General features: G+C 45.4%; 1 protein-coding gene and 1 long non-coding RNA gene across 5 annotated transcripts in view; one reads left to right on the top strand and one right to left on the bottom strand.

The window, feature by feature from the left end:
* The first annotated feature begins 1,422 nt into the window (after window positions 1–1,422).
* The window catches only part of Map3k1 (mitogen-activated protein kinase kinase kinase 1), a 71,842-nt gene continuing 62,023 nt past the window's right edge, over window positions 1,423–11,241 (top strand). The window contains exon 1 of one of the 2 annotated variants that reach the window (XM_017315516.2): window positions 1,423–1,460. In XM_017315516.2, coding sequence (XP_017171005.1) covers window positions 1,438–1,460 — 23 coding nt within the window. In that variant the 5' untranslated portion in view covers window positions 1,423–1,437. Of the gene's footprint in view, window positions 1,461–10,698; window positions 11,190–11,241 lie in introns of those variants that run through there. The other variant, NM_011945.3, reaches the window with a different exon arrangement.
* Gm15327 lies at window positions 8,649–10,554 on the bottom strand. Of its 3 annotated transcripts, none has more exons than XR_382911.2 (3): window positions 9,945–10,554; window positions 8,936–9,082; window positions 8,649–8,830 (listed from the first exon to the last, which is right to left on the bottom strand). It is a non-coding gene; the product is annotated as a predicted gene 15327 (long non-coding RNA). The 3 variants fall into 3 exon arrangements; XR_382912.2 differs by having other exon boundaries at window positions 8,936–9,025; XR_382910.2 differs by lacking the exon at window positions 8,936–9,082 and having other exon boundaries at window positions 8,649–8,908.

Below are 11,241 nucleotides of genomic sequence, written 5' to 3'. Positions count from 1 at the left end.
AGATCCAAATGATAGTATAGGTCATTTACTATTTAATACAAGAAAGCAAAATTATTATAATTTCACCATAAAGGTATCATAAAGAACCTTTTTTTTTAATAGGGAAAATCCCACCACACTCTTTGTATTTTTGCAGTGTTGGGTTTGTGGCAACCCTTTCTAAGGAACCTGTCTTATTACAGCCTCAGGGAGATCCTGGAGCATGTCACTTTATACACATGACAAAAATACAAGATCAACACTGTATTTAAAATAAATAACAAACAGAGTTGCTAACACAGGCCAGGACCAATGAGCTGAGCACACCAGAGACCTCAAGGCCTTTAGAGGCCCCCATCTTCCAGCCAAATGACACATGGAAGTTGGCACCTTGCCAGAGTGTGCGTTATCTGTTTGGATGGGGGCAGAGACTAGAGACTTCCATTTTAATGTATCATGGAACTATTCAAAATAATAAAGATTAAAAGCCGTTGAAGGCAATTCACATATTGAGAGCAACTGAGTTTTAAGTGCAGTAATCTAATATCGGGCTAATTAGCAATCATACTGTGGTGTTGGTCAGGTACCTGTCTGGTCATCGGAAGAGCTTGTATTTGTAGAGGGCTTTGTGTATGTATATGTATATGTATATGTATATGTATATGTATATGTATATGTATATGTATACATATATGACTGTAACTTTACAGATTACCGTCTCCTCTCCTACAGTGAGCTCCCCCAAATGCACACTGGGATGCAAGATTCTTGTCAACTTGGAAAGTGACAGGAAGTGACAGCAAAGTAGAGAAACAGGGGTAGAGAAGAGCCAAGAAAAGCTGGCTGTCCAAGATGGCCACCACCCATGGGTGGAGAGAGACAGAGAGAGAGAGAGAGAGAGAGAGAGAGAGAGAGAGAGAGAGAGAGAGAGAGCTGGAAGGCCTTGTAGAACACACCCTTGAATTATCTCACCAGCGGGATAACAGAGCAAGCACACACCGGTCAATGGTCAATATTTAACAGCCAGGCCTGAGAGAGGGTGGAGAGCTCTGATTCACAGCATCTGCTCATCTCTGCTGTATGCATATTGTGGAATTAGGAAGAAGCACGCACTCTGGGATCTCATAACTTGGTACCAGCCTCCTCCAGGAACCACCACAGTTCCTGTCGTCGCTAGCCGAGGACTGTGCAGTGTATGAGGCCACCTCTGATCTGCCACGCAGTCCCAAGTGCAACCCTCAGAGGCCAGAGAGACGCAGGCACCGTCGTGGAAGCAGCTTCGTGTACACCAGAGTGGTGTACGGGTGAGAGGAAGCAGATGGTCCTCCCAGGGTGATTGCCCCATCGTAGTGGCTGATGAATCATGTTTCCCATTGATACGAAGGCCCACTGATAGCCATGGGAGAGCTGATGCAGACACAGGCCTAATGGGTACCACAGTGCACTTGTCACTGTGTCATGCTCCTTCCGCCAGAAGACAGGTAAGTCTCATTCATAACATGAGAATGGACAAAGAAAACTATATCGAATTATTTCAGGAAGATTACCATATCAAATAGATCTATATATTTCTGGGGATAAATTCAAGTTGTCGAGGGAGCTGTCATCCATCTATCCGTTCAGCGATCCCTTTGTTCTGCGATTCTGTACCCTCTGGGCCACTGTACTTATCTGTATCTAGACGTGCAGTTTCTCTAAACCACAGCTCACACACTTCACTGCAAGGCATTCTGGGATACACAGTCCTTGGCAAGGCGATTAGATGGTTCGTAGTTTCATGTGCCAAGTCCTGGACAGAGAGGGAATTTTTATGAGCATCTGTCTCTACCATACTTTTTCACAGACCATTCATGCTAAGATATTATTTTCTATTTCTTTTTAAGTGAATTTTAAAATCCATAGTAATTTGAAAGTTTTATCTTTGAAGTTTCCAATAAGAGGTTTGATTCAACTTTAAATTTAGGTTAAAAATAAAAAACATAAAGTGTAGTATCCTATTCCCCATTCAAAGGGTTTATTTATTTATTTATTTGATAAAGAGCCTCTTGCTATAACTTTCATTTGAGAAGTTTAAGGAGCCATTAAGAAATTATATCTACACTGAGCAAAGGCCTCGGAAAGGGCTCATGAACCTGCTTATGTCTACTAAGAAAACTTATGTCAACTTCAGAAAGACATCAAAACAGCTTTGAGCTTAAAAGAAATGTGTTGTAGAAACAGGCTATCTAAGTTCAAATCTTACATCTTCTAGTTGCTAGCTGAATATCCTTGGCTCAGTTGCCTACTCTCTCTGTTTCATCTCTGCCTGCAAAATGGAGGTGATTACAGTGCCGATGTCATAGGGCTATTATGGAGATTAAATGTTAATAATATGATGCACTTAGCTCTGGCACACAGTAAGTACTCAATAAACATAATTATATTTAATAATATTTAGCACCTGCTCTCTAGAAACTTCTAGAATCTTGGTCCTTTATCCTTCAAAGTATGTTTGTTTTATAGAGATTATTTTCTTTTCTAGGTTTCTATTCTAAATGTCCAGTGCCTTTTGTCTTTATGAACTATAGTATCACCTGAACCCCAAGCCACTTTTCAAGGTTCTCCTTCCTATAGCAATCCCCATTTTCCTTGGGCAGGGACACCACCACCCCTCCCCCCACGGCCACCCCTCCCAGTTCTGGGCCTTAGAGGCCTCTCTCCCGTCTTTGTACAGAATGAATTTCATGGGTATTGGTGGCATCTGCCTCTCACCTCCCTGCACCAACAGTCCCAGGGGCTCCTGAAGTGTAGCTTTCTGGTCAAGTTCTCCACCCTTTATCTTCCTTAAGCTTTCCTCACTTTCTGTTCCTCTCCTGTTGATTCCATCTACCTCAACACCAATTATCCTCAAAAGAGGCAATTAGAAGGGCTGGGGAGGTTGCTCTGGTCAGTAAAATGCCTGCCACACCAGCCGAAGGACCTCACTTGATCCCTAGGGCTCAAGTACAATCCAGGCAGGAGTGTAACTCACAGGGTGGGAGGGTGGGGGCGGGGGTGGAGGCTGGGTATCCCTGGAGCTCACTGGCCAGGCCAGATCAATAACCTCCAGGGTCAGTGACCCTGTCTCAATAAATAAGATGGCAAGCAACAGAGGAAAACAACTGACACCCACTTCTGACCTCTACGCATACTCTCCACACACCCACATACACACACACCCACATACACACATACACACCTACACACATACACACACATACACACCTACACACATACACACCTACACACATACACACACATACACACATACACACATTACACACACACCCACATACACACATACACACACATACACACATACACACCTACACAAATACACACACATACACACGTACACACGTACACACCTACACACCTACACACATACACACCTACCCGTATGCATCACACACACAGAGGAGACAGTTAGATTGTGCATAAATAAATCCCGTTTTTTTATAAACTGAATTCACACGTTTGCAAATGAAGCAATATCACAGGGAAATTTCCTGTTTCTTGAGGGGGAGATGTCCAAAGAGAGGTGTAATTGAAAGGCAGACCCTAAGAACTTGTAGATGGTGTTTTGTAACCCCCCTAGATTAGCTCCTGTTTACTGAGTATCTGCTAGCTAGCGACTCTGGGGAGGCAAGTAAAGATGGTGAAGAGGAAATACCTCCCCAGCCAGCACTTGGAAATGTGGACCTGTGAACAAGTGGTCTTAACACAAAAAGACTTTGTAAGTTGCCCTATGTGACAAGCACTATCTCACCTTCTCTATTCCAAGAGCCTAGCACAGGGCCTGGTCCTTAGCTTGTGCCCAGCAGTGCCTCCCTCAGACCTGGGCAGAGGGAAACTCTATGCTTGGCCTTCGCTTCAGAGTGTGCTATTTGTCACATATTTGGGAAAGTGTGTTTATGAAAGGTCACCTGGTCACTGGTGTTGGCACACAGTAGTGGCCAGCGTAACCTGCCACTTCAAGCCTATGCCCCCGACCCCCCAGGGAAGTGTTATTTTATATGCTTGCCTATAAACTGAAAGGACTAAGGTTCACAGAGGTGCTGCTGCCAGTGTTAGAGAGTATCAGCTTGTAATCAGCTCGGGGGTGGCACTGGTTGAAGTGTTTAGTATGAAAATAAATGAATAGTTTTTAACTTGCTAAATCCATCTCTTAAAATAAGAGAAGCTGGTGGATTCTGGAACAATAGGACAGGACCCTCCAGTCACTCAGTGGTCCAAATTCTTTTCTTTGTGGCCCATTACAAATTCTTTTCTTTGTGGCCCATTACGTGAGTTCCCAAAACTATTCACATCTGTATACGAATGCTAAGGAATGAGATTGGAGAGATGGCTCAGCAGTTGGGAGCACTTGATACTCTTGTAAAATACCTGGGTTTGATTCTCAGTACCCACGAGGCATGAGGCAGCTCACAACCATCTTTAAACTCCAAATCTAGCATATCTACTGCCCTCTTCTGGCTTCCACAAGCACTGCACGCATGTGGGGCATATACACACAGGCAAAAAAAAAAAAAAAAAAATCCAAACACATAAAATACAAATAAATCTTATTTAAAAAGTGCTAAGGATCATTTTAGAATTTTGAGATATATGTATATTTATATGTATATTTCTGTAGATTAAAACAAAACATATGGCCGGGCATGGTAGCACGCGCCTTTAATCCCAGCACTTGGGAGGCAGAGGCAGGCGGATCTCTGAGTTCAAGGACAGCCTAGTCTACAGAGTAAGTTCCAGGACAGCCTAGTCTACAGAGTAAGTTCCAGGACAGCCAGGGCTACACAGAGAAACCCTGTCTCATAAAACCAAACAAAACAAAACATATGAAGTGCATTGCTATTGTATGCAGTGGTAACTATGTGGCTGTGAATTACTGGAATTATAGTTGCATTTTAATAACATATTTAATAACATTCACTTTCAAGAAGTTTTAGTACCAGCTCATTTAGACAATTAGCATTCAAATTTTTACTAGTCACAAACTTTGTATTTTGAACTTATTTTTTGCCTTTTAGAATAATATATTATAATGTTATATAATAAAATTATGTTACACATAATGTAATATATAATAGCATAAAATATAATATAAAAGATGAAGTTAGCTGGGCGTGGTGGCGCACGCCTTTAATCCCAGCACTCAGGAGGCAGCAGCAGGTGGATTTCTGAGTTCGAGGCCAGCCTGGTCTACAAAGTGAGTTCCAGGACAGCCAGGGCTACACAGAGAAACCCTGTCTTGAAAAACAAAAAACAAAAAACAAAAAAAAACAAAACAAAACAAAAAGATGAAGTTAATTTAAATTGAAAAATAAAACTAATACCGTATTGGATTGTTTTAATAGATTTAACATAAATTATGTGAACTGTAATTAGAACTTTAAAAAATAAAAGCTTTAACATCATTTCATAGAGTGGAGCAGGGCAGCATTCACCTGTAGTGGCTCTGAGCACTAGGGTGCCGGAAAGAGTGCCACAAGTTTGAGGATATGCTGGCCTACATAGTAGTGAGTTAGAGGCCAGTCAGGGATATATGACAAAACTCTGCCTCGGAAAGCTTAACAATTTTCATTTTAGAAGTTTTAAAATTATGTGTGACTTTATTCCTCATTGGAACACACAGACATATGCAGCTAAATACATTCGTAACTGGTACTTTGTCATCTCAGGTCTATAAAAGCCTAAAGTTGCACACACACTTCAACTTGTTATAGAAATATTCTGCTCGTTTAGGATCCATTTACTGCTGATTCACCTATTAACTCCAAGGTAATTTAAGGTGTATTATCCTACCGCTGCTCTGTCCTTCACAGTATCAGGAAGGCGAAGGTTTGGGGGTGAAAAGGGTTTGTTTTTGGGAAGCATTTTCAGAGAACAGAGTTCCATAGGAGAAACCATGGAAGAGCAGGGAACCTGATGTGCAACAGGAGCCATGGTGAGAACTAAACAGTTGTTGGGAAGGTAGAGAGATGTGGGTGCTCAGAGTTCCATAAGGGTAGACGCCATGATCTATGATCTCTGTGTATTCCTCTATCAATTATGAAAGAACAGATTCTATATTCTGTAATGAGTGGAACCATGAAAGCGTTTGAGGAAAGAGAACATACTCAGGAAAGATATTCTGGTACATATCTGTTGTTTCTTTTCAGTTTTCTGAACACATTCAGATAGGTATTTTTCTCGTACACCAACATGCTCTAACCAGACATCCTACCGTCCATAAAATGTCTTAGATATGACCGTTCTAGAACTTACAGTAGCTACAGGCTACACATACATCTGCAGTGCCTCTCAAACTTCCAGGTGTTGCGACCATTTAATACAGTTAGTTCCTCATGTTGTGGTGACCCCCGGCCATAAAATTATTTTATTGGTACTCCATAACAGTAATTTTGCTTCTGTTCTACTGCTATGAATGCGGATATCTGGTATGCAGAATATTTGATATGTAACCCACAAGAGGGTCTCAACCCCTCAGGTTGAGAATCACTGATCTGGAGGGCTGAACGCTTGGAGTCCAAGTTAAGATGTTTGAGATGCTCTATAAATATAAAACACACCAGGTTTGATTAAGAAGATAACACATGTCATTTGCAATATTTTATTATGTAAGTATGCTTTTAAATATTTAGAGTATAAAATACATTGTTATTAATTTTACCATTTTACTTACTCCTAAATGTAATAGAAAACTAAAATTGTCTATGTTGCTTGAATGTGTTTTACATTATATTTTACTAAATATTATTCTTCCAGTGGATACCAATATTGCATATCTTATTCATATTTTTGACCTCAAGTTGTGCAAGAAAAAAAAAAGGTAACCACAAGGCATGATGACGCATGCCTGTGATTCCAGCACATAGAAGGAGGAGGATAGAAGGTTGAGAAATTTGAACCCACCCTGGGTTATCAATCAAGGCCCCGTCTCACAAAACCAACAAACAAATCACCAATGTTGCTCATTCAAATGATTTGAAGATTCAAGGCAGGTTAGAAAGAATAAAATTTTGCTAAGAGGAATGATTAAATTTAATAAATTTCCAGCCTAACACAGTGGCCCATGCCTTTAGTTCCAGTGCTGCAGAGGCAGAGGCAGAGGCAGAGGCAGAGGCAAAGGCAGAGGCAGAGGCAGAGGCAGAGGCAGGTAGATCTCTGAGTTTGAGGCAAGTCTGATCTGAATAGTGAATTTCAGGATAGCCTGAACTACCTACCCAATGAGACCCTAGACCTTGGGGGGAAAATTAATAAATTTCCACTTTACCCTTAAATTTAAAACCTCCTTTCCATGACCTGGAAAGCTCTGATAAAAGTTACTTTCTGGTAAAAAGCTCCTGAAACTGCAAGCGTGTACAGGAAATCACTGCTATGTTTAAGTCCAATTGAGGATGGAAATCGTAGCTGTGGAGAAAAGAGGAGAACCGGAATCAAAAATGCAGGGTTGGGGTTGGGATTTGGTGATAGGGCCTTGTTTCTTTGCATGTAGGACTTCCACTTATACTTCCATGTGTCCTTCTCACTGACCCTGCCTGAAAGTGGCATTGTCACCCAAGCTAGCAAACATAGATACTTTCAAAGTAAATTTGTCTAATTGTCTAAAGAGGGACACCCTCTTCCTCACCTTATTTAATGATCATAGCCATGCCTGATCTGACAGAGAACACTTTCCATGTCTTGTCCTCTTTCATCCTTTGAAGCCTTAGTTCAGTTCTCGTTGGAAAAACTTCCAATTTTCACTCATACTCATACTGTATTAATCTAATAACCAGAGATCCACTTGCCTATGCCTCTGGAGCGCTGGGACTAAAGGCATGCGCCACCATGTTAGGCGGGAAATTTATTAAATTTAATACCCATGGGTCTGAAAATATGTCAGCCAGCCCAATAAAATACCCACTGGTAAAAGTATTTGCAGGTGAAAGCATTCTATTCCGTTAAAGTAGTCAATGTGGTTAAGATAATTATTAAGAATATTCATTATATACTGATATTAATAATTAATAACCGTTATTAATTAATAACAAATATTAAAATTATTTAAACAATTTGAGAGGAATAAAACATCTTGTGTGTGCAAAGGAATTGCTCAGTAGCTGCGAACGGAATGCCTTATAAGCTGAAATACCCTGCCAGCACATACGGCTTTTTCATTTTAACATCGTGATATTTTTGCCCAATGAGGAAATGCCCTGTGTTTATCCTCCAAATGAACTTGGTGTAGCAGCTCAAGTGTGACTTAGGCCATTCCCGGCAGCCCTCTGTGGGAGCCGTGACCTGGAAAGCTCTGGTAAAAGTACTTTCTGGTAAAAAGCTCCTGAAACTGCAAGTGTGTACTGGAAATCACGGCTATGTTTAAGTCTGAGCGAAGATGAAAATCATAGCTGTGGAGAAAAGAGGGGAAACGGAATCAAATTAAGGCAATGGAGAGCCTATAGCAGTCTGCCATCTGACACGTGCTTCCGCAGAAATACATCACAGTATTCAAACAGCTCCAAAGATCAAGGTGGCGTGGGGTTGGGTTGGGTGTGTGGTGAGGAGGGCCACACTTAATCATACTTATGGCTCACAAAGTTGGGGAGGGACCTACCCAGGTAACTGCATTCAAAGGAGACGTTATATTAACATAGAGAGCAGACTTCCTTAGCCAATCTGGTCCTTTTATTACTTATCTCTGAAAGAAAAACGTGTGTCCAGGTATAGGTGCATAATGACAGCAGACTATGTCCATAAAAGATGAAAGGGAATGGGATTCAAATCAGGAGAAACTACTGGGGAGAGATAGCACTTAGTCTTCATAGTCTTCATAGACTGATGTGGCCTATGGAGGCCAGAGAACTGCAGTTAGTCAATTTGTGCTTCATTTGATGCCCACCCTCATCTTCAAACAGTTCAAACACTGTACAAATAAAGAGACAAAAGTCACCTTTTGCCGGAGTTCCTTTTTTCTTTTTTCTTTTTTCTTTTTCTTTTTCTTTTTCTTTTTTACTTTGCTATTCAGGCCAAACTTCCAAACCTGGTCCAAAGATGGAAACAAAGGCTGAGGGTCCGCAGTGGCTTTTCTCACAGGTACCTAAGTACGAGTGCGCCAATTTAAAGTTTATTTTAGATCTCAGTAGAAACCAGAAAAGCTAATCCTTTTCAATTTAGGATTTGGTGGGTGTGGCAATCTAGGAAGACCTGGGAAATAACTACTGTTTGGTTTGGATGTTATGCTTGTCTACCATTAAAAGAGCATATAATTATAGCCTAAATGTAGACCTAAATCTTGAACAGACTAATCTAAACTTTCAAAACGTGTACCTTTTAATGTAACCATTGAGAACTGTAGCGTGCCAGATGTTATAGCAGTAAGTATAACACCGAGCTCAAGCTGAAGTCAGGATCCCTTTTTAAAAATCCCTTTTGCCTCACCTTGCTCTCTGGCTGACATTACACACCTAAGGAGGGCTTCATTTGATCTACTTTGGAGAGGTTAAATGAATTATTTTGAGCTAGTTCAGGCTTTTGTCTAAATGCTGGAGAGATCTTTCCTTTCTCTGTAAGATGAAAACCCTTCTTACCCCTCCCCCCACGCCTCATGTCTTAATGTTTCACAAAATAAATCTAGAAATCCTGGGTTCTGAGAGATTGTCTATTCTAGACAAAGTGGCTAGGGGAAAAAAAAGTGGCAGAGGCGGGTGAGATAGGGACGACAAGGCAGCTTTATCCCGTTGAAAAAGGGTCGAAGGGGGGAAATCCCATATACGTATACTGCTTTTCTATCTCCAGCACATTTTCTAGACTCTGGGGCAGGAGAAAGGCGAGGGACGCCGCACAGGGCAACCAGGGAGCGGCGGCGGGAGGGAGGTGGGGGACCCGGGAACCGGCCTGTCACCTGACTGCCAGGAAGAGGGACGTGCAGCTGGGAGCATCTGTTGGGGGTGGGGAGAGACCTGGTAGAAGATGGCATGATCCAGCGCTTCCTGGCATAGCGCTGGCTCCTTCCCCAGACGTGCTCTCCCGCTTTCGGTTGGAGCCTGCCTTTCCAAGACGGGGGAGTAACCTCTGGCAGAGTACCCGGGTTGGTCCCTCTGCGTAGCCGGGGGAGTGGGGGGGAGGGTGTCCCAAACCAGCAGCTTCAGAGGTGCACAAGGTAGCGCAAGAAATCTTAAGTAGTGTTATTTGTGACACGAGGGCGGGACAAGAGGTCTGCTTTCCTAAGAGAAGGCTTCGCGTCCGCCCGTCTGCGGCAGGCGACAGTCCCGGGGCGCCACCTGCGCTTCGGGCGCGGGCCGGGCCGGTGCGCGCGGGGGCCCCCCCAGCAACCGCTACTAAACGCGTGAAGTGACAGACCGTGAGTCCTCCGGCTTGCGTCCCCTTCCAGAACCAGGGACTCACGCTCGGATTACTGCTTGCTCAAGGGTGGGCGAGCTCCCGCCGAGCCGCTGCCCCGCCCGGTCTCGCACTACCTGGCGGCGGCCTGGTTGCAGCGCACAACGCCCGGCGCCCGGTTCCCCGCATTGCCCCTGCCCTCCCACCTGCGCCGCGCGCCCGCCCGCCGCTCCGCGCTCCCGGGCCCCGGCCGGGAGGCGCGGCCCCGCTCGCGCCCGCGCCCGCGCCCTCGGCAGCAGCGCGCGCCCGCCCACCCGCCCGCCGCTCCGCCCGCCCCCCGCGCTCTCCCCGCCCCCTCCCTCCCCCGCAGGCACGAGCGAATGTAGCCCGCGAGAGAAAATGGCGGCGGCGGCGGGCGATCGCGCCTCGTCGTCGGGATTCCCGGGCGCCGCGGCGGCGAGTCCCGAGGCGGGCGGCGGCGGCGGAGGAGGAGGAGCTCTCCAGGGAAGCGGCGCGCCCGCAGCGGGCGCGGCGGGGCTGCTGCGGGAGCCTGGCAGCGCGGGCCGCGAGCGCGCGGACTGGCGGCGGCGGCAGCTGCGCAAAGTGCGGAGTGTGGAGCTGGACCAGCTGCCGGAGCAGCCGCTCTTCCTCGCCGCCGCCTCGCCGCCCTGCCCATCTACTTCCCCGTCGCCGGAGCCCGCGGACGCGGCTGCAGGAGCGAGTCGCTTCCAGCCCGCGGCGGGACCGCCACCCCCGGGAGCGGCGAGTCGCTGCGGCTCCCACTCTGCCGAGCTGGCGGCCGCGCGGGACAGCGGCGCCCGGAGCCCCGCGGGGGCCGAGCCGCCCTCTGCAGCGGCCCCCTCCGGGTGAGCGGCGGGCCGGGGCCGGGCGGGCAATGAATGAAGCGAGCGGGGCGCG

This window comes from Mus musculus, chromosome 13 (assembly GCF_000001635.26).
Source record: "Mus musculus strain C57BL/6J chromosome 13, GRCm38.p6 C57BL/6J".
NCBI lineage: Eukaryota > Metazoa > Chordata > Mammalia > Rodentia > Muridae > Mus > Mus musculus.
Note: the sequence above shows the minus strand (reverse complement) of the source record. Positions and strands in the feature narration are given on the sequence as shown.